At 38.5% G+C, this 26,866-nt stretch overlaps 1 protein-coding gene across 1 annotated transcript; it reads right to left on the bottom strand.

Annotated features, from left to right (window-relative positions):
- Positions 1–1,714: 1,714 nt before the first annotated feature.
- ston2 (stonin 2) lies at positions 1,715–26,866 on the bottom strand. Its single transcript, XM_056767801.1, is given in 8 exon segments — positions 1,715–3,951; positions 4,907–5,109; positions 6,642–7,371; positions 7,374–8,479; positions 15,278–15,454; positions 18,849–19,010; positions 19,740–19,887; positions 26,802–26,866. Coding segments are annotated over 7 exon segments (2,535 nt in total). The 5' UTR covers positions 19,819–19,887; positions 26,802–26,866; the 3' UTR covers positions 1,715–3,873.

The raw sequence follows: 26,866 nt of genomic DNA, 5'->3' as shown, positions 1-26,866 counted from the left end.
CATATGTTCTTCTGTACCCTAACACACACACACAAAGCGTAAACATTAGCTTTTATTTTCAATTGACAGTTTATATTTAGCTTAAGATGGCTATCCTTTATCATGAAGGAAAACGTTTTGTTCTATTTGCACCTGCTGCTGTGTGTTTCTCTGCATTTATAAATAATAAAACTTGAAAACAGCCGTGTTTGTCATTTAAAAACATTTATATAATAATAACCCAATGATAGCTTATTCATTTGTATTTTGTCAGCATTGTTGCTGTTTGATGTTCTGCATTTACCAAATAAAATAAGTAGTAGAATAAAATAAAACTAAATATTTCCTTTCATTGCTCATCATTGAATTTCTGATTTAATCGTTTTTGGCCGTAGTCGTTTAAAGGTCTTGATTATTTCAATTCATATACACACAAAAGAAGCCAGCATTTCATTTTATTCTTTAATTTCAACAAATTTTGAGCAGCAGTCGCATATGTCTAGCTCATTTTCAGTGGGAGACATGTATTTAGCTGCAATTCATTGTCGGCACAAGCGTAGCCCAAAATCCTTCCACTGACACAGCTCTTTTTGTGAGCGGCATCCACGCTGGTTTTAACCTATCAACCTATATTACTGAGCTCAAAACACAGACAGCATAGTTTTACTAATGGAATTCACCAAGTTAAAATTACCTAACAAAAATAAGACAAATACAGAGATTAAATAATGAATGCAGAGTGGGTTGATTTGCAAGTTAAAATGCACATACATGCAAAATGTCATAGTAAACTGTGCCTTACTTGAGCTTCATTAGTATAAGTCATTACCGCAAAAATGTCCTATACATTTAAAATATACATAAACTTCAAGCAGGTTAGTGACCTTGAAAGACCGCCCAGAGACAAAACATTTTCACCATGAGAGACAGCAGCAGCGCAGCAACTCCACAGCTGCCAAGTCTGGTGAAAGGGCCATAACATACATTAGAATCTCATGACTAGCCAATCAAAATCAAGCATTCTAGAGCGCTGTGTTACAAGTCTCAAATTTGTTCATACGAGATTGTTTGCCACTGACATTCAGTTTCTCCACAGTAGAGCACACTTTCCTTTAAAATGCTTTACACAAACAAAACTGACTACCAAAACCACTAAAACAACACCCAGCTAAATGCGCACCTCCTGGCATTACGTAGCTTTTTCATACCGAAAGTGCCCCCTTGTGGTCGGGAGCATTTCCATCGTGTTGTGACTTAATTCCATTGTGTTGTGACTTGATTCAGTTGTGTTGGGGCTTTATTCCATTGTGTTGAAGTTTGATTGCGTTGTGTTGTGAACTTATATTAGCTTTTAAATTTTGCTGTGCACTTGTGGGCCACCGTACCGTACAGTTCTTTGAATGGGAGATTGAATGAGGTTGGTGAAAAAGATTTAAAGACATTTAGAAAAATAAAATAAATAGTAAGCATATCTAACAATATTAAATCTATTGTTATCTATGTTAAACATGAAACACGTTAAACAAACAAAGAAAAACAAGCATAAAACATATCCCGGAGCAAACCCAGACATAATAAATAAACAAAACTAAGCCAAACTTGTCATTACCAAAAGAAGCGCGACTTTCTTTTATCATGCCATTTATATGTCAGGAACAAACAAATGTTATTAATGCTGATTTTCAGTATTTCTTCTGATGAGGCCTTAGTGTCCATAAAAGATCAAACATTTGAATTCTGTTTAAAAAATACATAAATTTTATTTCAACTGCTCCTGATTAGCACTGTGCATGAACAAGATAAACCAGTACAATCAATACAAAAATATGGTTTTTACATCTATGACATCAAGGCTTACCAAGTCCAATTTTTTTACAGTAAACTATGCATTTTTGGAGTTTTGGCAACTGTTGTCGATGGGCTATAGTTTTGATTAACCATTGGGGCTGGTTTTGTTTTAAAGACCTGGCAAACCTGCTGATATCAGTAAAATCCTGACATCAATCAGTTACACTGCAAAAATGTCTTAGGCCGTGTTCACACTTGACTCCATTTTGAAGCTCCTAGCATCTGTTTTACATTATAATCCTACGGAGTAAACTGTGTTTAAAAAAAAGCCTTTTTAAGCGTCAGCGTCTTTTTCTGCAGTTCAGAGCGTCTTATGAGGTTGAAAAAAGTTAAACTTTTCTGAATAAACGCCCTACGTCAAAATCACCTTTTTCCCAGCTAACCAATGAAGGAGACCTGTCGTTTTCAAATCAACATGCAAGGAATGTGATTGGTCAATAAGGCTCAAGCTGGAAAAAAAATGGCAGACGAAACATCCGTTGGAGCATAGTTTTGTATAAATTTATGTTTAATTTTCACTTACTATAACTTCTAATTGGATTTCTAGTGAGAAATTAGTTTAGAAGTTTTTAAATATGTGATCATATGAATCCTGTTTGTCTCTCTAAACTGTCATGCCCAAATTTTATCTTTGAATATTACCAGCTGCTATTTTTAACCACAACGCTGCAAGCGTAAATGAAAAAAGCGCTATTGTCAACTTTTCCATGTCAAAAATGAAGTCAAGTGTGGACACGGCCTTATTCTGAAATGTTCTGATAACAATATCACAACATCCTGAAATCAAGATTAACTAAAGTTTGACAGATAATTTTGAGACAAGAACACGTTGCATTGATTTAATAAAATTTAAGTTTGTTAAAACATTTTAACCAGAAAACAAAATTAAAATTAAGCAGTACACAAAACTTTTTCATAAACCTGAAAGCAATTATTTGAAAACTGTTAACCATAAAGAAAATTACAGTAGATTGCACTTTCATTTCTATTTCTACTTCCTTATGATTTTATTCTTTTCATATAATAATATTTTTCATTAAATATATTGTCTTTTAAACTCCAAAGATGTATTTGTAATTTTAAACCATCTGCTTTTTAAATATGTCTTCTGCATTATGAATTCTATTTTTCCTATGTCAATCATTTTATGTAAAGCACTTTGAATTACCTTGGATCAAATATAACATTAAACTCATGTTAAATGTACTGACCGAGTTAAACTCATTATAACGTGCAAAGTACAAGCTATCTGAAATTCATCATATATTCCTAATGAAACCTCTATCAAATCCATGAGAAGCAGTATCCTGCTTTAAAACTTTCAATGGGCTCTCATCTGCATCATAAAAATCATGTTGTGTGTTAGAAAAACAAACAAAAAACGGAACGCAAATGATATTTACATTAAAAGTTTATGTTGCTCTTAAATGTCTGCAAATGGAATTTAAAACTCAACAATGCAAATCGAAGCAATCAGCATTACAACAACGTTTTTGTCCCACTAGTCTTTATAATTAAAGTAGAAATCAGTGACCAAAAGATATTTACTTATTAGTGTCTTCTAATTCAGCTAAAACAAGCTCTGAAATGTGTTTGTTAGGAGTACCTCCTTATCCTCTGTACAAAGTTAAATAACAAGGAAATTAATCTGGCAACTCTCAGAAATTACTATTCATATCTTAGTCCAAAATATACAGAAAGAATTTAAACAGTATCAAAATAAGCAAAGATGATTATAGTTATTTTCCCAGAATGACTGCGAGAAGATATTGACTGGGCTGAGCAAAGTCTCAAAAATGAAATTTCTGATAAGGACTTGCTGAAGTAGTTCATATGTTACGTATTTGAAACATTAATCTATTTTATGGTCTGCGTCGAGTTTTTCCATTGTACATACCATTCTCACTGAATAAGTCTCAATTTAATTTTTAACATCTTTACAAAAAAGTCCAAATGGGAAAGAAATGTAAACGGTTCAGTGCGGTACTGAACTTTCTCTCGGTCATCAAAGTGCAACTTGTAAGCCCTCTTAAAATAAAGACTCTCTCACTGTTGAGTACACTTCCCGGGTGTCTCGTCCTGATGGCTGTCCAACACGCTCTCATTCTTATACTCCACTGCCACCTACAGGACAAGAGAAGCACGTGAGTAGTTGCAGTAGCAAACAAGCCCCAAAAGAAGGCAGTCAATCCTAACAAAACAGACAAACCATCTGATTTCAGGCATCGCTATTTTCAGGGGACTCATCCTGACTGACCTCACCTGCTGCCTGACACCTACCCCACAGCTACACTACATTTATCATATACAGCAAGATGCTGTTTCAGCCAGATTCTCTGTCGTTCCTAAACAGAGTCTACGGGCAGTTTTACATCTTGTCTCTGCTGCCCTGCTGTTTGTTGTACACCTCTGCATGGTGATGAATCGTTCCCTGTGGCTGCTGAACGGTAATGAGAACAGATGTTTGTAGAATACGGCTCAAGCCACCTAAATGACATGTTTGGAATGCAGTAGGGAAAACAAGTTCTGGCAGCTGACGCAGCAGGTTGCTTCAGGGTTACAACTCGTCTTTCGGTGGCTTTGTCACAGGGTATGTGACATTTAGCAGTCGAGGACACATCCTGGAGGGCACTGAATCCCCCGATTCTAAATTAGTCTCGTTTCTAAAAGTGTAATTTTGAGGGTTTACTTTGTTTATTTTTATGAACACTATGCAATTATGTAAATTAGGACAGGGGGTTTAAACATGCAACACAGCGGCCATTGCTGAACATCTCATTCATGCCTAGAAATGTCTGGATGTTGGATGCACAAAGCGGACTCTGCTAAGAAATAACACAAATGTTTTTACATTTTTTATTTTACATTTAAGCAGCTGCTCATAAGGTGATTTCGAGTAAATGTATAACGTCATTGACAATCTATAGTCAACTTACGCAGAGTAACCACAGAAGTCTTCAAGTGTCACAATATTTTTTGTCCTCATAACGTATCTGTTTAATTAAACCCCCGTTCATGTTTGCATTCACCTCTTATTGCAGAGAATGAGTGGTAATGTATAGTTGTGAAAATACTGTACCTGATAGGCATAATGTGATTTGTAAGTGATCCATTTCTTCAAGTCAGTCTTGTCTCCCACAGACAGAGAGCGTACGGTGGCTTTAGATGCGGAAGCAGACGGCATATCAAACTCAACCTCCACCAGACATTCAAATTTAGGTGGAACCTCCCAGTCTGATCCCAGTTCCAACCGGCAAAAGAAAGTATGAGGATGCCCTAGTGCTACAAAAAACAAAACTTTTTAATGTTGGGTCATGTGTTCATTCGATCGTTTATGTATTTATACATTTAAAAGGAAATACAAATAACCTTCCGATTCAATTGAAAACAGAGCATATATCAGGGTATATAAACTTGATAACATCAATTCTTTTTAATGCTACGTTTCCACCAGACGCCAAAGAAGCGTTAAGCGCGAGTGATTTATATATGAGACTGGAGACGCCTGGCAGTAGCCCCTCCCATGAAGCGAATTCACGCGCCAATTAAGCGACTATAAGACTTCTCATTTTATTGTGCAGAGGTAATTTAATCTATTTATGAGTGGAATAAATTAATCTGATAAACATTAATATAAACATTGTGACTCTTTGGTACTTTCATATTTCATTGTTTGTTCGAGCAACCCCATTGGCTCAAGTTAACTAGTTAAGTGAATTTAGGAACAGGACTATCTTGTTGTCCAAAAGGAATTTATTCATTTTGGAATTTCAATTGGTGCTACTAACAAGGCAGAAACTACATATTGCAGCGTTAACTATGACATCAGAATGTTAAACAAAAATGTCCTGCTCGAGGAAAGAGTGGTTGTAATGAACCATTAAGTGTGTGTCAGAAGGACAGCCTGTGAATTAACAGATCCTGACAGCCAGAGCTTTATCTAACCAATCAGACTTATTCAGGGGGAGAGAAACCCTGCTGATGGACTGCCACTGACAATTGACACCCTAGAGCACTTTTACCATTTACCATTTACAGACAAAAACCAGCACTGGTCACGTGAACAAGCAGATGCTATAACAACAGCAAACCAACAAACAAAATAAAATAGTATTTCTTCTCTGGTGAACTTGATTTGGAATTCAAAACTGCATTAAAAACTTGTTTTCAAAACATTGTGATTGAGGGATGTTTAAATGTGAGAATTACATTATCGACACCAACACTTGTACATTATGTCAAAATCTTCTACTGCCTCTAATCTTGTCATAAAATCATAGAAAAACATGAAAAAGAGACTACATTTTTAAATACTGACACCTAATAATGTTTGTCTTGTCCATCATTGGTTAGATAAACAGATACATATAATTTTAAATGTTACATATATTAAAGGAAAAGTTCATTTAAAAATGAATACTCTGTTATCATTAACTTAAGTTGTTCCAAACCTGTGTAAATTTCTAAGAAAGATATTTGAAAGAATGCTTGTAATAAACAGTTCTGGGGCACTATTGACTTCCATAGTAGGGAAGAAAACTACTATGGTAATCAATAGTGCCCCAGAACTGTTTAGTTTTCCCCAATTTTCAAAAAATATTTATTGTGTACAACAGAACAAAGAATTTTACACAATAAAATGAGGGTGAGTAAATGAAGACAGATTTTCATGTTTGGGTGAACTATCCCTTTAAATATCTCGGAATAAATCTTGAGGTAAAACATACATGCATAGGAAAGCCAAACTACTTTCCATCTCAAACCATTTCACAACACAGGGAACTTGAATTCTTACTTCAGCAAACATGTCTCACCTGAGTTCTTGTCTGGTAGTCGACTAATCCTCCACACCACAGACTTGAAGGCTTGCTCGTATTTTGCCGTGCCGAGTGTGACTCTCATAGCGGGTTCCGCCCCCGAAGCACTGGTGGAACCAAAGCTGGCTCCTTTATTGAAACGAGCCTTCAGTGACTTCTCGCCCGTCACGCTCTCCCGTCTAAAGTTCTTCGCCCAAATTTCAGGTATGGGGTAACGGATAGCGACATTCTCACATGGTATCAATGTTAAAGGATCCCGATTGGATGAGAAACCCGTCGACATCACTAACCAGGACTGAACCTCAACCTCGGCACCCCTGATGTTAGCAACAGTTCTGAGAGTGAACGGGAGGCTTTTTTCTGCGAACGCCGTGCGGAAACGCAGAAGCTCAAAGCGACGGCTGGTAGGGGGGCAAAACGTAATGGCTCGGGACTCTGCGAATTCCGACTGGTCCGCGCATTCATGAAGTCGACAATCCCGCAGTTGAATCCAACGAGACGTCGTGTTAGGAATGATGTCGTGCCGGGAAACGACTTCTTTACCTTTGACCTGGATATCATTGAGACCGATACTGCAAGGTGGAGAGCCGTTGAGAAAGGCTAACATGTTGACACGGGTCAAAACAAGCTGCTCCAGGATACGACTGTCACCTTTGGCCAGAACTCCATAGAAGTTATCTCTCACCTCCACATAGATCTCCTCCTCAGTGTATGTTGAAGGCCAACTCATTCCTTCTTATCCACAGAGAGGCTCCCAAGCGTCTCCTGGAGGGCATGACGGAAGCTCAAGAAGTCACGGTAGTTTGCTGTCCCAAGCTTTACGACTTGGTCTCTCACCGGCATATGAACCACGCTGACCTTGGGCTGGATCTTCCTCTTCTCCTTGTAAGCCACTTGGTCTACGCTAAGAGTATGAACACGGCCATTGTCGTCGTAGTTCTGGAGCTTGGGTTCGGATATCTCATGCTGGGAGTTCAGCTGGAACTCTTTGAAGGGCTTTTCTAGGCCTTTCTCGTAGAAAAGTTGCAGCTGGCCGCTGTTCGTCAATCTGACAAAAATGGGTCCCCAGTGTCGTGACGACATGATGTTTTTCTTCTCGGGGATGCGCAGAAGCATGGGCCAGCCTTCCTTAGAAATCAAGTGGTCTGGTTCGTAGGTGGAGTCAACTGAATCCTCCGCCTCCACAGAATCGTCTGGTAGGGTAGGACTGCCATCACGGTCGGGGTCAGAGATGTATATTTTCCTTAGATGGTCTAGACCGTCTTCAGTATCTATTCCCTTGTGCGCAAGCAAATTAGAGTCTCTTCTGACATTACAGTCCTGAAACGCAAAAAACGGCGAACTAAATGCGGAGACATCAGGTGACTCCGAGGACAGACCAATGACCTGGGGTGCAGTCTGCTCGGTTGTGTCAAAGAAGGCACTGAAAGGGTTAATAGAAGAGGGTTGCAGGCTTGAAAAGTCATCATCCAGGAAAGGATTCTTCTTGTCGTAAGGGCCGCTCTTGTTCAACAGTGCGTTATCGTAAGCGAAGACAGAACTGGTGCAATCAGGGGTCAAGTCCAGGATGTGTCTTTCTGTCACACGACTGGAAAAGGATGAGGAAATCAGGTTGCTGTTGGCATCCTGCAGTGGAGAATTGTTTAGGTTGTCTAGTTTTATAGTTGACGGCCTCCCTGGAGGCTGGAACGCAGAGTCCTGATCGTCATCGAATGTGACCCAGCTGGCAAAGTGGTTGGGGGTGACATATGCTTGGCCATTAGTGTGTTGGTTGTTGGCTGTCCAGTTGAAAGGCTCCATGTTCATTCCGTCATCTTCTTGGCACACAGAGGAATCTATTAATAAAAAAATATGACGATCGCTCATCATAATGCATACTTTCTAACAGAAGCATTATGATATTACCAGAAAATAGACACACGTGTTAGGCCTACTGTAAATGTCTTTGTAATCTCATAAACATGAAAATAGATCTCCTTTATCTTTCCAGTAGCCTGCGAGTTTATTTTTAACACAGATGTAATGAGAGTCACAATGGTCAGACTGTCATGGGGCGACTGAAAGACATTGGTATTAACAGGAAGAAGGCAGATTCCAATCAATCACATTTCATAACCCTGCACATTGTACATTTACAGTCCTTCTATGCACTAAAATAAATAAATGAGTCACTAGAGGCCATGATACACTGCGATTTTATCATGGTAATGCATATTTACTTTGTTGCTTCATAAATTGGTGGAAACAGCAATAAAATAAAACGCACTAATGTACAACGCATACAGCAGCTAAATTTATTATTAATGATATTATTCACAATAAACATATTCTCCATCAACTAATGTAGTATATTAGCCTAAATGCAGGCTGTTTACAGTTACCATGCAATGTGACAAATATAAGACAATTTAAAGAATAAAACTAATGTGAGGTCAGAAGTATTTTGGATATTCTATGCGTCTCATCAATCAGATTTGAGACCTAAAACTACAGGGGTACATTTATTCAATACAGATACAACTGCACTGAGATGAGACCACACGAGGTTTGTCTAGTCAAGGAGTTACGTAATATTTGCATTTGTGCGAAAAGGATCTAGTTTCAGGAAGAAGACGATAGATGACTAATTGTTTCTTTAAGTCACAACATGCCCACATACGGCGGTGGCACTGTCAAGATTCTATTTTCTAAGACATCATACATTTTATTCATTTCAAGGGACCTTTTTAATCACAAGGACAAAACTCTTTTTTTCATACCGTTGCCAAAAACAGTTTGTACATTTCACTTGCGAGTGGCTATCCGAATATACCTAAAACTGATGAAAAATGAATATAAAAAAGCAACAACATTGTTTATCTACTCAAACTAATGAATCTCTTTGCTTTCAAACTAGTTTAAAACCGAGCTGAAACTCTTGGCCGTTCCAGCTCTCGACAGCCAAATGAGACAGACGGTCTTTACCTGTTGCTAGGCACCAGCATTCCCCACCTCAGACCTACTTTTGCTGCCAATGCAACAAAGCAGTGAGTGGTCTTTCTCACATGCTGAAAACTAGAATGAGCACGCTATGCACAAACAACCACTTTTAGTATTTCCAAATCATATCAAAAATCATAAACCACGAGCTATAAAAAACGGACTAATTAGTGTTATGTTTGTGCATACAATGACTTAATCCTCATATTAGTTTAACAAGGCTTGTCCCTGTTAAATCAATGCCTCATGTCACAGCTGAAACAGTTACTATGACAGAATCTAATTAAAGACTACAATGCACGCCTGCAAAGTGCCCACAAGATATGCGCATACACGTAAGCAAACATAAAGAGACTTTGACTTCAATACTGGGATTTTATCAGCCCTGGAGAGAGGAGATTAAAAGACTCCTGCACTGTTTGGAGTTCAGAAAAAAATGCCTACGAACTTCTGTGTACTTCTGAAGCAAGTTTGTTCATGTTTTAACAAGCGGGCTACATCAAATCGACCAGAGGGTGATGTGCAAATCGTAACCATCAGCAAAAATGTCAAAAATGTCAGGGAGTTCAAGTGAAATTTACATCGGGGAAAAAATAAGGCAGCATACGAGAATTGACATATAGTGTGTTTTTAGTTGAGTTGAATCCGAAGTTAACGATTAAAGCATGAAAAAAAAAGATATCTTTTTAACAAGTTTATCCTGCACAATTTAGCATTTTTAGGTCCATTTATGTTTAAATATGGTAAAGATGTTTAGATGTGCAAGACAAGACAAAACCCTAATAAAAGCACTTTTTTGTCTATCACAAATCTGTAAAGGAAGAGAAACAACCAGTTGCTAAGCATCAACTTACAGGTATTTGGTCAATCTTCCAGTGCCGAAGTAAAGCACAGCATGGACGCAGCACTAGAACTCATCCTCGCGCTACATAAGCAATGCCAAGTGGGACAAAATGTTCTCACTTCCCTCTCTTTCATCGGCTCCCTAGAGGCCACTGTAATCGACCCTAAAGACACAAATTGTGCCTTTTTTTAAAGGAACTGAATTGAAACTTAGAATCGAAAGATGCGCTTCATGCTAAATCAGCATTTAAAGATCCCCAACCCGGTCATGTATTCAGTAAAGAGGAAGTCTGGCTATTTGAAAACCAAAGCACTCACCCTGTTAGTCTGCATGTCTTTACAAAACAAAGAACTTAAAAAATATAAATCTGAAGCGCTTTAAAGTCTAAAGCAGACAGAAAGACTCACCAGTACTACAGACTCAAGGTCCAGGTGCTAAGAAACAGATGGGACGGCAATTGCAAGGCTTCATTACAGACCCGCACGTTAAGCAGCTGGTCACATGACCCTTTCTGGCCGTGAAGTGGCCCGCGTAACTAAGCACAGACATGTAGATGCCTGTTGGTCTGCCTGTTTCCCGTCAAAAGCAAACTCGTTGACATGTAGCTGTCTTTACAGAAACCGTGCCACACCTCAACACCATCAAAGACAGAAAGACATTCTTTGAAATATGACTGGTGGAAAACAAGGTCAGAAAGTTGCCTGCCACCACACATCTCTCCTCATCACTTTGCAAATAGGGCTTTGTCTAGACTGTAAAACCAGTGATTCAGTTCTTTGAGTATCCTTATTATTCATCCTAAAAAGAGAAGATATCACACGCAACTATTTCACTTGAGCCTGACTGGGATCTGTGGGAATTAAAGCCAAGAGGAGAAACAAATGGTCGACAGGTTGTGTTTACATTGCACTGATCTGCTTTGAGATGTCTCAATCCTTTCTTCAGCTGACCTTTATTTTCCTGACGCCTTCTGAACAAAACGAAAGCATTAAATGAGGATTATTCCAGGATAAGCTCTACTACGTACTGACATTTTAATTATTTAGTAACCTTGAGTTTATTGAACTTTTGTATAAAGCAATACATTCATGTTATCAAACAAAACATCATCCAACAGCCTTGGGGTCTAAGAGACGGCACGTTTTTTCTTTGGAATTACATGATTCAACATGCCGATGGATCGTTTATTATGAAATCAAGTCGAATCTTGTTCTTGTGATAACCAGTCCGATTTCTGAATGACCGTTTTAGCAGTTTGGCTGGACTGAGGATGAAGTTTCTTATTAAACAATCCTGTTTGCAGCGATAAGTTCAACAGATGTTGGTGAGAAGACAGATTGGAAGAGGCAGACCCTTCCTATAACTTGAAACAGAGTGACAGCTGCAGGTGTTTTTACGAGAACATTTGCAGGGGTCAGAGGTCATGAGAGGTAAGGACGGATACGAGAAGCCTGGCAGGACGTGCTCTTAAACAAGCTGTTGCTCTGCCTTCTGACCTCAGTCGATCAGAGATTACAGTTTGTGTGTGTTGTCCTCCACAGAGATTTGAAACGGACGACAATGCTCGCCTGTGCCAGCTCCCCTGGATATGAAAACACCACATTCACATGCACATGCACTCTCTCTTCCTCTTATTGCACACACACATTGCATCTCTATGGACGGCAGCATTCTTCTATCGGAGTAAGAAGGAAATTAAAATGTATATCAAATGCACTGCGCATCCAGATAAAAAAAAAGAGCATTTACCATCTGTGCCTGTAAATGCGCCTGACACAAAGCTTCCATAAAGAGTCTCTTCTCCAACGCTCTACACTATACAGCTGTATAAACACACTGTGTTCATAGCAGTCTCTGCTTACAATGACACATTCATGTGAAACAGTAACGTATGTGCTTCATTCATAAATATAAGCCGTAAATCCCATTCATAGAACAATAATAATGAAAGTAGATTAACTGGGAATAATGTGGTGTATGCAATATGGACAAGCTGTCTATAGAATGACCATGTGTACATATTATCAGTAATTGCTCAAACATTTACACCCGGTCATAAAAAACAATTGAGTTTCAACACCCACGGGTCACATGATGGGCCCTAAACAAACAGTGCGACACCCTCAACACCCTCAAAGTACACATCAACACGCACCCTACCCACTGGCCTTTCTTCGCAGGGTCTGACTTTTTTCTCCCTGCTTTGGTTAAAAAAGCTTAATTCTGTATGAGAATGTTGTGAATGCACTGTAAATAAATCAAATGTAAAATAAAAACATGCATTATGTAAATAATTATTTTGTAAAAATAATTATTACCGGAGGTGCACAGTAGTGAAGTATTTTTACTTTCCTTAAGTACATATCTGTACTTTCAGATTTTACCTTGGAAAAAAAATCCAGTAAAAATCCAATTCTGACTTTTACCTTTTGCTCAAATATTTTTAATTCACTTTAATGCCGCGGTCAAACTAGACCTTGTGCATGCGAAATTTGTACGGATGGTGCTGCTAAAATTGGCAGGAGCGATTCCTCCATCTTTTACATTTCTGTACGGAGGTCTGGCTGTGATTTTAAATCTACTATTGGTCTCAAGGACCTGGACTGAAATGATGCGAATTTGCAGGTCAGAGTTCACCAAACTTTGCTACGGAGAGAAACGCAAAATATCTTCGGACCGGCTTGCGTATCTGGTATGTTGCACTCACATGCGTATGAATGGAAGTCAATGGAACGTAAAGTCAAGTGTGACCGCGCTTGATTCACAGCATGTGTAAATAAAGACATGTACTGTATTTCTGAAGTCTACTATGTGGTGGAGTGAAAAGTATGATATTATGCTTTACAATGTAGTAAGGTTACATTTTTCCAAAGTTAAAAGTATATATATTCGAAAACTAGGAAAATTACTTCACTACTGTCTGATTATGATAGAGGGTTTCAGCGGCAACAACAGAAACAAATAGTATGTGGTCCACGATTAACTTCCGGTAATATGTGTTAAGACATATGTGCTAAGACATAACATTTTGTTATTCATGCCGTAAGAGCAATATGAACAAATCTGAAAAACAAATCCTGACAGAGGATGAAAAGGTTAAAACAAAATTCCCATAGATGTTCAGTATAGAACGCCCGAAATATCCGAGTTTTGGAGGTGGGCTTTTTTTACTTTAGACAGTAAAATGTCATTTAGCAATATCCTAGCAACCACACAGCAATGCCATGGCAACCGCTTAGGAAACCCTAGCGTTTTGCACTGCCAAGCTTCACATACATTTTGTTCAGATGTCAAATCTAGTCACTATGAATTATTCATTGGCTGATGCTTTTATCCAAAGTCACAATACTTTTGTAACAGGGGCTGTCCATCTGGAGTGACTTAGATGTCTTTCTAATAGCATGTCCTCTTGATGGGTTGGAACCCCTTTAATAACCATCCTAGATTTTTCACCCCACACCACCAGAAACATTTTTTAACAGACGACTGAGAAACCTGAAAAGTCTGCCATGACTACAAATCCTTTGACTTGTTTGGTATAATATCAGTTCTGACTAATAATTGCCATTTGCATTTCCTTCTAGTGAAATTTCTGTTGCAGTGACATCATCTTCCCTCAGGAGACAAGAAGCATGCGGCATTTTAATAAATAAACCCATCTTAAGCACCTCACCCCCTCCTGTCACCATAGAAACCCTGGTCTGAGTGAGCTATTGCTGAAGGGCTGAGGCGAGAGGCCCAAGATGGATCGTGTAAAAGCACTAACCGCTCCACCGCAAATTACCTGCGTGAGAGAGAGCTTTCTGCTTTAAATCAGCACCGCGTCTCACCATCATTCAACGCAGGCAGGGTATCGTCTGAGCAGCAGCTGTCACCGGACGCGTGAATTTATCGGTCCCGATTTCTCCATCATTTATTCCTAAACCTGCCGTCTTTTTATTCGGCCTACGTTCCTGCATGAGACCACCGGAGGATGTTTTGAGCAACGGAAGGGATTTATTGATGGATAATTCTGTGCGTGATAAATTTCCTGTGCGCCTCTCACTTCCTCCTGTCTCCTCACGAGGGGACAGACTTAAATTACTGTTGGAGGATATAGACTCCCTCTTACAGATGTTCAGATTAAAAGAGATACATGTTTATAACTAGCACGGACGAGTTTCGGGTCCTTTCCTCTGGTAATAAAATGTTTATTCACACAAAAATCTAATTCTGTCATTCCTTTATTTCCCCCTCGAGTTGGAAATCTCTAAAACTTCTGCAGAACACAATGTCTCGGTGGTTTGTGTCATACAATGGAAGTCAATGGGATCAGTGTTGTTTGGTTACCAACGTACTTCCAAATATCTTCTTTGTGGTTCTCTAGAAGAACAAAAGTCATACAGGTTTGGAACGACAAGAGAGGATGAAGGAAATTTTCTCCTGGTTACTAAAAACGTACTAAAAAGTCTTCAGTCCTATCTGAGCTTGCGTTTACAAATATTAAAGGACACAAGTTCAAGATTTATTTTAAGTAAATTCTTGTGTACACACTCATCCCATTCCCGGGATGATCTTTAGATAATCTGCGACTAACAAATTTTGGTGATAGACAGGCAAGAAGTCGGTCTTCTGCTGTCTGAAATGCACTGGCATGCATCCGCGCTACACCACAAATGCAATTGAAATTTTTACTCCGATGTGGTGGGTAATCAAACACAAAAATGTTTTGGACCCCATTTGCACCTGTATTGACCTCTGTTCACCTTAAACCAAATCAACCCTGATGAATTTTAATACCAGGGCTAAACAGAGTCTGTGTGATGCTTACCAGGAGAGTGAGGGCCGGAAGGTGTTTGACCGGCTGGCTCTTCTGCGTTAAGAGAGGGCAGGTCACAGGAAGACGCCCCCATGGACCCCTGCTCCTCTGATTGGGTGGTCCAGCTGCTTTCTGACGGAGGGACGTTGCTCCAGAAGCTGGCCGAAGAGCAAATGCTGTGTCTGGGACCTGCAATGAAATAAAAACTCCTCATTGACATCCATTTATTACCCAACCCGAGTCACGTTGAACATCTGTATGCGAGCTTGGGAATAAACACGTGTCACTAATGAACAGGTGTTATCATTGAATTACAATGAAACACTATTAAATATTCACAGTGGGGAAAAGTGCGTTAGTAAAAGGATTAACCATCAAGGATGAGGAGCGATGGCTCTGCATACTGATGTGTACCAGCCTCCTCAAACAATCAAATCAACCGACTCCATAATTTTCATTAGCACCGTTGTAACTGCTATCAGAGGAAAGATTACTCGGGTTATGATTTACTCTGTAGAAGAACAATGCGGAGAGCATGCTGTAATACCCAACAGATGATGTTGTGATTCAGGTTCATGAAAAATGTACAAGCAGATGACACACTTAAAGTCTTTAAGATACACACGGGAGCCTGTGATGTTTTATTATACAGTCTGGAAACTTTCGCATTGCCAGGCAGAATTCTTTTTACAGGGGTTTAAAAAAACTAAGTATTTATCAGAAAGATGTTATGAGAAAGTCTGACCTATCTTATAAGAGAACTAAAACTGAGTGAAGTGTAGCAAGTAAATGCGAGTTCTCATTGTCTTTTTCATACAGCAGCGTACAGGAATGCATTTACTGTAAGACCACTCTTTACGCTTGAAATAGCATATGAATAATGCCTGTAACCATAGTAACAGTGGCCAAAGTAAATGGTGGCTTTCACAACACCTCAAAGTCTTATCACTACTGACACGCCACCCAACAAAAGATCAAGTTCATCCCTAAAACAATAAATTGTCACTGGCCTAAGACAACAAATGATTTTTTTTTTGGGAGTAAGTGTAAGACCGCAAGACGGATGGGAGCGGTTCTGGAGGAAGACAATGAATAGATTAAAACTTTTGAATGGCTCATAGCTTTGACTTGTGACTAAACGTCACATGAAAACACACACGAGAAGCTGGCGTGAGCAGTACAGAGCGGATGTACTGTACAACTAGCAATGATACTTACTAGAAACTGATGATGAAATTTTTGTTCTACTTACCACAATTGAAGATGAGGAACTCATGATTTCTTAACAATAACATTATTTTTACCCTGAAGAATTTATGTAAAATGTTGAACAAAAAATAGCTTCGACTTGATGCTTTTCGCTCTTTCTTGTTAAAGGGACAATTCACCCAAAAATATAAATTTGTCTTCATTTTCTTACTTTCAAATTGTTGCAAATCTGACTACATTTCTTTGTTCTGATGAACACAGAGAAAGATATTTGAAAGAATGCTTGTGCCACTTTTTGGCCACTATTGACAACCATAGTAGAAAAATTTCTTTAAGAAATGTCTTTATTCTGTTGAACACAAAAGAAGATATTTTGAAGAATGTAAGAAAGAAAATCGTTCTAGGCACTTTTGATTACCATTGTGAATTTGTCTGACTATTTTTGTCAATTTCCAACTATTCGGAAGCATTCTTCCAAAAATCTTTCTCTGTGTTTATCAGAACTGTCCCTTTAAGCTTTCCTGTAGCTTAGTGGTAAGAGCATGCGTCAACAACGCAAGGTTGTGGGTTCGATCCCAGTGGATTGCAAATAGCTATGTAAAATGTATAGGATAAAGCAATGTAAGTCGCTTTGGATAAAAGCGTCTGCCAAATGCATAAATGTAAATGTTAAGCTTCTATATGTGCACTATAGTTACCGTTTGACCTGAAATACTTCTGTAACCCAAATTATTTTCTTATTTATTGATTTAGCGCATTGTATAAAATAAGGCGAAATCTATATTTTCATACTTCAGTGTTGCAAGTAAAGAGAAATCTAAAGGACTTTTGAAGATTTAAAGAGTACTCTAAAACTTTGAGAAACTAAAATATTCATCTGGGATTACTCCGCCTTATCCTGAAAGCTTCCCAAACCAGTGACCTCACCGCACAAAACTTCAGATGGCTTGATGCTTTGATGTACAAGTCATTTTTAAATAAAACACATGATGGAAACATTTGCATTAAAGACTGACCACTGTTTTCATGGCGATTCTAAGTGATATTTATAAGCAAAGTTCAAACAAGTAATAATTGAACATAAACCCAGCTTCTGACACAGCACATTATTCCCCATCTAGACCACACATGGCACTAAAGCTGTAATCATATGTTAGACAGCGTCTGTAATAGGAGAAAATAAATGGTACATGAACAAACCCAGTGCTGATCTCTTATGAAGGAATGACAGACTGACTGCACCCTTGACTTCATCCTAAGACAGGACAGCAACAGATGAGAAGAAAACTGCTTATGGCTTCGATTAGAAGGGTTTGGTCATTTGAATGCCACTGAACTTGAGTCTCTCATAAGAGATTTCCTGGGAAAGTGTTACTGACAAAGCAACCGGGTTTGACATGAGTGGGGAGGGTGGTTGATTTAGCGTGTGCATGCATGTGTGTTCGGCGAGAGAGACAGAGATAAAATAGACAGACAGACAAGACTAGACCAAGCATCATGGCATGAAGGAAATGACACGGTTCCAATCAGCCCAACCCAACTGAGTCAACTGTATCCCCCTCAAACTCTGTTTCCTTGATGAAATGGGTGTTTTGTAATGGTTAATACCTCAGTGTCTGTAAAGACAAGGTTGCAAGTTTAAGTCCACGAAGCTAACATCATGGAGCTCTTGAGGCATTGCACTAGATTTCTCAAGGCTGTCTGGTAATAAGTGTAGCCCTGCTGTAAGTAAATTACTACTTATTCAGTGGTTGAGACAGCATCTGTCATCCTTATTACAGGTTTGGACTACATCTTATTATGAAACGGTGGAATTATCATGACTATTATTTTGAAAATATTTAAGAGTTATAATGTCACATCAAAACAATAAAATAAATGATCAAGAGGTCAACAGTTTACAGGAATATTTAAGGTTCAATTACTTCATGTCAGTATTTACGGCATGTTGTTTATTACCTCTATTAAGTTGAATTCCTTTTTAGCATGCAATAACAGATTAGAGGGCTGTTTACACAATGTCGATTTCATCTGAAACTTAAACCTTTTTATCCCTTTTATGGGACTGAAAACTCATAAATTTGATAACAGGTCTCATAGTGCACGTTTTTGAAAAAAGGCGCCGCTATCGTCTCTGTGTGAGACACAATTTCTGAAAATGCTAACATCGCGAGCATGAAACGGTTCCATGTGAATGTAGATCATTTTGATAGCGTTTTCGTGTCCACTTGAAACTTTTCAAAACCCCAAAGAAAAAAATCAGTTTTTCATCATGTAAATTAATAAACGTGTAAACTTAATACATTTCTTTAACTCCATGGCAACTCCACATTTCATGTCACTTGAAAGAAACATACTTATGCAATCCTCGTACCTTTTACCTGTGTAGGCGGAGGAGGAGACTGTGACCATGATTTGTCATCAAAATGGACCCAGGAAGTCAAATTCTCTGGCTTCTGAGCTGACACAAAAGGTCCTTCCTCCCAAGAGGAGTCCATCACAGCCTGGTCAAAGGAGGGCTGGAGGCTGTCCTCATCTAGGCACCAGAAGTAACACAAAGTTTGAGAAATACAGTCTCTTGTGAGTACAAAAAGGTCACAGCTAAATGTTAAATCTAGCTGGGTGCGAGATGTGTGGACGGTTCCCGCTGTAATCGCTATGGAGCTATGACTTCAGGACCCAAGAATCTCGCAGATAGATCTAAAGGCACACTCGCATGGCAAACCCAGACAAAGCAGGATGAACTAATATTCAACTAAACCAGCTTCAATTTCCATCCGATTTACTAATAGTGATGAGCAAAATGCTTGAAATTTTCAGTAAGAAAAACTAAGCTTCATATTTACATTTACATTTAGGCATTTGGCAGACGCTTTTATCCAAAGCGACTTACATTGCATTATCCTATACATTTTACATAGACATTTGCAATCCCCTGGGATCGAACCCACAAACTTGCTTTGTTAACGCAATGCTCTTACCACTGAGCTACAGGAAAGCTAATGCCTATTCACTGTTATTTGTTTAACATATGTTTTTTTTTTTTACAGCTAACAGTAGATGTAATATGTGTACTTTATCTGGTATAGATTTTGTTCCCTGGGAACTGAACCCATGAACTTGATGTTGTTAGAACTCTTCCAGCTACAGGAATAACATAGATGTTCTGTCTGAACTGGGTAAAGAAGGAAACCTGGCTTGTGTTTGAAAACAAGATAACCTATAAGTGAGGATAGATTTCATCTTCCTCTTGGTACATACAAACCTGCCTGTGACTCTTCATCGGAAAAAGCCACCCAGCCTGGTCTTGGAGTTCCAGATGCGCTACCGGTTGTAGCAGCCATGAGATGTCTCTTCTTGAGGAATTCGTCTCACTCCCCCAAAACCCTGGACGCCATGTCCACCTAGAAATCCTAAGAAACATAAACCAACAATTACATCCTTATAAAGCCTGAAGCACACATAACCAAATTAAATCTTAAATTTCTTTCTTTTTTAATATATTAAACATATTTGGAATATGTGATTTGTTCTAAATAGCTCAAAAGAAATCTTCAAACTGCCATTTAGTTTCAGATAGCATTAATATATTTAAAGAATTGCCATATTCACAACACTGGTTAACTTTATGCCGGACAAAATTAGTATTGCAAATACATCTTATGATCTACTTAAAAGGATAGTTCGCACAAAAATGAAAATTCTTTCATCATGTATTCACCTTTGTGTCAAATGTGCATGACTTACTTTCTTTTGCAAAATATATAAGATAATTTAACAAATTTTGGTAACCAAACAACACTGGCTTCCATTGACTTCCATTGTATGGACACAAAAATCGCATTCTTTAAATATCTTGATGAACAGCTACAGGAAAATAAAAGAGAAAGAAGACCAATAACGAAAACTGTTTGAATTACCTAAACAAATGGGACCTATTCATGTGACAAGACAAGAGTAACACAGTTTTTGACTGCACTTTAAAAAACAATATGCCCCAAACAGAGCCCTACAAACCACAGGAATGCACTCTGATATATGTCTGACAACGGAAAAGCATTTATAACAGTACAGTTCAGTAGCACTTGGCTAATTCCAACATCATACACACCTCCAACTTATACAACCCAAACGCAATGCAAAGAGACTAAAAGCTTAAAAGATGCACCCAAATCTTTTATAAATGTCAATGTGACCAACAATACCTGACATTGACTGACACCCTTCAATGGTCACAGATGAGAAATTACAATGACAAAAGTTGGGTGACCAATGTGATAACAATTTTCCCATCACTTAATCAAAACCCTGCAGGAAACACACTCGTATAAAGGAAACACACTCTGACGTGCTGAATGATCTGGTAAACTGAGGCCAATTCCGTAACATGTTTTGTTCTGGTGAATCTCTCTTTTGCATTCACAATCCAGCGTTTCCCTTCATCGGCCCCCTATTTCTCAACAAACAAAGATATCCCCCTCAAACTGGCCAATTCATTCAGCATTTCACAGGACACCCATTGGTTATTGAACAACAATGGTTAGTTTATCAGTGCGATATGCTCATTTCAGTCTTGGTCTAGAGCCCTGTGTTCAGATTCAAAACCTCCAACTTTGAATTTCAAAGCACCACCAATGTCTTCAGCTGCAAACTCTTTTAGAAAATCTCTCTTCCATTTCAGACTCCAACAGACTTGGGCTTTAGCACTCTGTCAGTGATGTCAGCAGTGCATGCAGGCGTCCGCAAGACATGTCTACTATATCAGTAGGCACTCTTTGGCAGAGCTGGTGTGTGGATTTCTCCCACTGTCTAAAACCACTCTCTCACGAGCTCATGATAACGTAGAGATGGCCATACAACCGTGCACTCAGGCAGTACATAGTTTGCTTCCGTCGGTGCTCACAGTTAGCCTAACACAGTGCCTGTCTGTGTGTATGTTTTACAAACCAAAACAGGTGGCTAGAAGTAAACACACAACACAATGTTTCGCACTGAGGGAGAAATAGGTCGGGTTGTGCATCCAGGTTCAGAAGTGCAGAGATTGCTATCATCTCCTGTGCAGTTGTGCTATACCACAACTGGACCACAAGAACATGTGGTGGTAACGGTCCACACAGTCAAAGATTTATAACAGGCAGGACAAACCATGTAAAACAGCTTTCTTAATTGTTTGAATTTAAGCTATTAAGACCTGTAAAGTGGTAAAGAGATACCATTGCATAATATATTGCAGTACAAAAAATTATGATACATATGTGATTTTTAAAATACTTTTAATGCCATTGGTTGAGCAGCCTACATGACCCGTGGTGTCCTTCTGTATCATCATATTTTGTGATTTTTATTTTTGTCATAAATCATTATTATGAGTCCCCCTTTATGTTTGTCACTGAGTTTACAAAATATCGCAGGAATAAAAATTACTAAAAAGTTCTTGTCACCTTTAACAACACAGTTTTTAAACAACTAAAAAGATTTTTAGTTTTTCACATTTCCTGAAATTTGGACATCCAAGGGTTTGTAAGGACAGTGATGATATTTAAAGATGGGAAAACACACGCAGTTTCTGCCAATCTCATATTAATATTGAGTACCTATACAGAGTTGCATACGTTGTATCTTCAAAGAGACGGAACTACAGCACAAGCACACAATTCATTATTGCAGTACCTCTTTATGTTGTTTGCATTATGCATTGCACGTACGTGCCGATTCTCAACAAAACACAGACACATGACTTAGTTTGATTTACCTAATGCATTTCATATCCGGCATGTTTTAGCAATGGAACAGAACCATCTATCAGATTCAATTGGTCTTCAAATCCAGCTTTTATATAATATCCATCCACTGATAGGCCGTGAACAAACAAACACACCTCAACATCTCTCACTATTGCAAGAGTAACGAGCTGAAGCAGCAGGCCCACAGCTCAGCCAATCTTGACGCAGCATAGCCAATCTTGATAAGCGGTCTTTCTATCGCTCGTCGGTTAGTGCATGGGCGGGCTATTTCTTTCGCCTTGCCGTGGGCGTGCTTTTCCGGGAGAATTGCCCAATAAAAGGATTAGGATCCCTGTTATAAAACAGTTATCCAGACTTATAAGAAAACTTTTCTAAAACAAGTTAGAGTGCTGGGGGAGTGTATCAAGCACAGAAATACTACGTCATACGTTCAACTCATTTTTTAACAAGTTGACCATGCTAAGCATGAGAAGCTAGCACTTTTAGCATTGTAAAGAAGTCAGAATGCATAACATAGCATGTTATCCTGCCTTTAATGTTTTGTTTTGTGCTTTTACTGATTTCAAGTTCTCTCCTAGTATTAAGCATTCCTAATTCATTTCCTAATATGTATTATTACAATTCACCAAATGGCTTTTTTTAGTCAAAGGCCCATTGAATTTGTATCATTTTGAACATACATTTCAATTCAACCTTTAAAAGTTGCCAATTCCATAACAAATAAAAGGTAATCCTTTGGAAATGAATCTTTTATATGAGTTATTTTTTTATTTTCTTTACAATATCACAATACAATATTATCACAATATTTTGAACAAAAATGTTGATAAAGCTTACATGTAAAAAACAGATTTGTTTCCAAAACATTTACAATTTGAGATAACAACCAACATAATTTACCGTATGAGTCATGAGTTGAGTGTCTCTTTACAACACTAAAAATCAATGTCACTGGAAGACATTATTTAAATGACATAAAACAAATCACAGAAATCAACTTGTGATTGACAATCTTTAATCAAATCAGGGGAACACTGGAAAACAAAGTGGTTAAACTAGCTTTGCAAAACAGCAAACAGAAACTGGGTGTTTACCTGAAGGATCAATACAATACAGTCAACAGTATTGCTTATACTAGAAGCGCCAAGTTTTGCTGTGAATCAGTCTTATTCCCACCAAGTTGTTGCTATTTTAAGACCAGAAGCTTTAAGGAGCCAGCGTGAAGCCAAATGGTGCACAGCTCTGCCACCTGCACTGGTACCTTGGCAGGTGGTCTTTTACTATGATCTGCTTTGGTCCAGAGCTTGGAATGTACCCAGCAGGAGAAACCTCACCCTAAAGGCTTCATCTCATGAAGGGGGCTTACTGGGCTATTGAGGGAGTGTCTCGAGACCTCCACCCAACAAAGACTATTCCAGTTTTAATAAAAACCCTGCACCCCCTCCCTCTCAAACATGCTCCGCTTCATAGTTCACAGAAACACTGTTTACAGAGCAGCGAAGCTCACACGAATAACACCACGATCTCAAGAGACGCTCCACCTTAAAACCCCACTGAGCTCAATCTTGAAAGAGAGACCCGCCAGATCCAAAACAAGTAGAGCAAGTAAAAAAAATATCTGTAACTGAAAACAGGTAAAGGGGTCGATCACTCCTACTCTGACAGATGAATAAAGCCTATGAGGGACAATTCCTCCTGGAGGCCTGTACCATGTGGTTTAGAGAATCTGCCGCTGCTGTGTATGAAGATCAACACAGTGTTGACCTATATGTTGACAGGTCAGTGAATGTGCTACGAATTCTCTTTCATTTCACACATGTTGGTACCAAATAAGTTCAAATAAAATGCAGAGGCAGGGCTGCCAAAAGCAAACCTTTACATTAAAACATCACCCCTTTAAGTAAATAAAGATATGTTTACATGGAAAGGTGGAAGTGTTTGCAATCCTTGTTCTTATTGGAAGAAAGTGTCTGACATTGTCCCCAGGGGAACACCAAAACCTGACAAAGGTCTGATATGATAAGGGAACAATAGTGAGCCTTCTTAAAATGAACAGAAAAATGAATCTGTATACACACAGACATATGAATATATATGTATGCATGTATATATATATATATATATATATATATATATATATATATATATATATACACACATGAGTATCAGCATAGAGCAAACTGTAACAGCCCAGTTCTGGCAGTGACACAGCAATAGAAAACATGTTGTCCACAAACTAATACAAAACAACAATAATCTATCACAATATTCGCAGTTTCAGGTTCATGCGGTTGACAGCAGCTTGTTGGCACATTTAAAGGTACAATGTGTAGGATTTTGAAGGATTTATTCACCTAAATGTAATATATAATACAAAACTATGTTGTGAGTGGTGAAGAAATACCTTACAAAATGAAACGAAATCTTTATATTACCTTACAATGAGCCATTTTATGTATATACACCGCGGGCACACCCTTACATGTAATTTATTAATGTGCACAGCCATGTTTCTATAGTAGCACTACACGGACAAACTGAGCGCGTTTCGTAAAACGAAGGATGCGCGAGAATATGTTCTTCTTCTTCGGCTGTTTTTTGGGGCAGCTTCAAAGCGACTACATAGAAGGATTAGCAGAAGAAGAGGAAGAACAATAACAGCATTTACTTGTCGTGTTTTTTAGTAGAAATATAAACGGTTCTTTGTTGCAGTAAGAAGCAAAATTTGCGCTAATGGCGGACCACACATACTCCGCACAAGAGCCGTTAGAGCGTCAATCTGTTCGTTCAAAAAAGAGAAAATACGACGCAGCAAGGCGAAGTCGAGACAAAAAACGGCAGAAAACCCGAATAAACATCGGCATGGCTTTTCCCAAATGGAGGGCACTGAAGCAGGAAAAGGGTTCGCTAAGCGACGCCGAAGTTGCCAGCTTTCTTCTGGACCGGTAAGTTTGTCTAATTTCCGCTATATAAGTGAAGTGTTTGTTTGATAGCTTTAGCTAATAGATGAGCATCAAGTGAGTTTTTCTTGTTTTTAGCACTTTGTTATTGTACTATTATTCCTTTTTGCATGGCCGTGTGCAAATCAAGTTAGAAATCATTTTTACAATCATAATTTGCATACATCGGGTGTAAATTATATTATAATACTGCTTAGCTTCTGTGCATACAAATGTGTAATTTAATAATTGATAGGATAAAATCCAAACTTCCACGTTGCATAGTTTATCAGTAATACAGTGTCAACGAAGATTTGAGAAGATACAATTGATCAATTGGGGTGATGCCTTACTTTAGCATTAGCAAGCGGTTTAAATAGGCTGTATGTTACGAACCAAGTTACCGTGCCAAAACATGCTATGCAAAATAAGCGAATACATCACTGACACAATGTTATACAAGTAACAATAATTTTCACTATAACGATTAGAGTAAATAATGAATTAAGTCAATTTAATTAATTTGTTTTTCTTTGTAAATAAACCTCGTCACTTGATTTGCAAAGGTTACTCTCTGCTGTCTCAGACGACGACATCTCTGTCCTGTGTCCGTAACTTCAGTGTGTTGTTCGCCTGTGAGATGTAGATTGCAATTATCAACACCACCGATAGTGGCCGCTATCATTTATTGAACCCTTTTGTCCTGTGACGGCAACCGTAGCTACTCTAATAGAAGGGAGAGGATGGTGGCGGAGCTTTAGGTTGCATTTTCCAACTGCGCCAATAGTGGTCTCTGTTACTTACACAGTTCACCTTTAAAAAACATAGTTTTGTACTACAGTAACCATAGTTTTTGCAAAAGTACCATAGCTACTACAACAATAAGGACAATTTCCTCTAACTCAGTGGTAAGAGCATGGCGCCAACAACGCCAAGGTCGTGGGTTCGATCCCAGGGGATCGCACATACTTAGAAACAAAATGTATAGGAAATTGCAATATAAGTCGCTTTGAATAAAGCGTCTGCTAAATGCATCAATATAAATCATTTCACGGTATAAATCGTGGTTTCAATGGCCAACATTTCTGTGTTTAAAAACACCTCAGAAGTTTAAAAGGTTAAAGTTTGAATATACAAAACAGCGAGAGCTTCCTACAGCAAGTGTGCATGAGGGTGGGTCAAGTTTACTTTACATTTTGATCACTTAGCAATAGGAAATAAGACTCGTGACTCGAAAGGAAATATTATTATATTCACTTTGATTTGTTGCTCAAGCATTGTTGCTTTGTAACAATTTGGTGTGCTCTAAGGTCAACCGAATAAAGGCACTTACACTCAAACAACTAGAAATCACACACCAACAAATCTACATCACCAGAAAACATAATGCGTGTCTGTAATCTATGATATTAATAACTTTGTAAATGTTTTGCCACGTATAAGGCAAACACTGCTATCAATGTAAACAAAGCACACGCGCGCTTCCAACAACCTGTTGCTTCACAACTTATGTAACTTAAACATTAAAATCTCAATACATGTAAGTCTAAATACATTTCCAAAGTCTTTCGCCAATTAGAAGGATAATACTCCATTAAACCTCGCGAGCATAGAGGAAACAAGTGCATGGGAATATTTACATACCGATATCGTGTTGTTTGAGGTTAAGCGGATTGTTGTGTCTCTCACTCGCTCCCGGTGAAACTGCT

The sequence above is a fragment of the Triplophysa dalaica genome, chromosome 15 (genome assembly GCF_015846415.1).
Source record: "Triplophysa dalaica isolate WHDGS20190420 chromosome 15, ASM1584641v1, whole genome shotgun sequence".
In the NCBI taxonomy this organism is placed as follows: Eukaryota; Metazoa; Chordata; class Actinopteri; order Cypriniformes; family Nemacheilidae; genus Triplophysa; species Triplophysa dalaica.
This window is presented reverse-complemented; position numbering and strand designations above follow the sequence as displayed.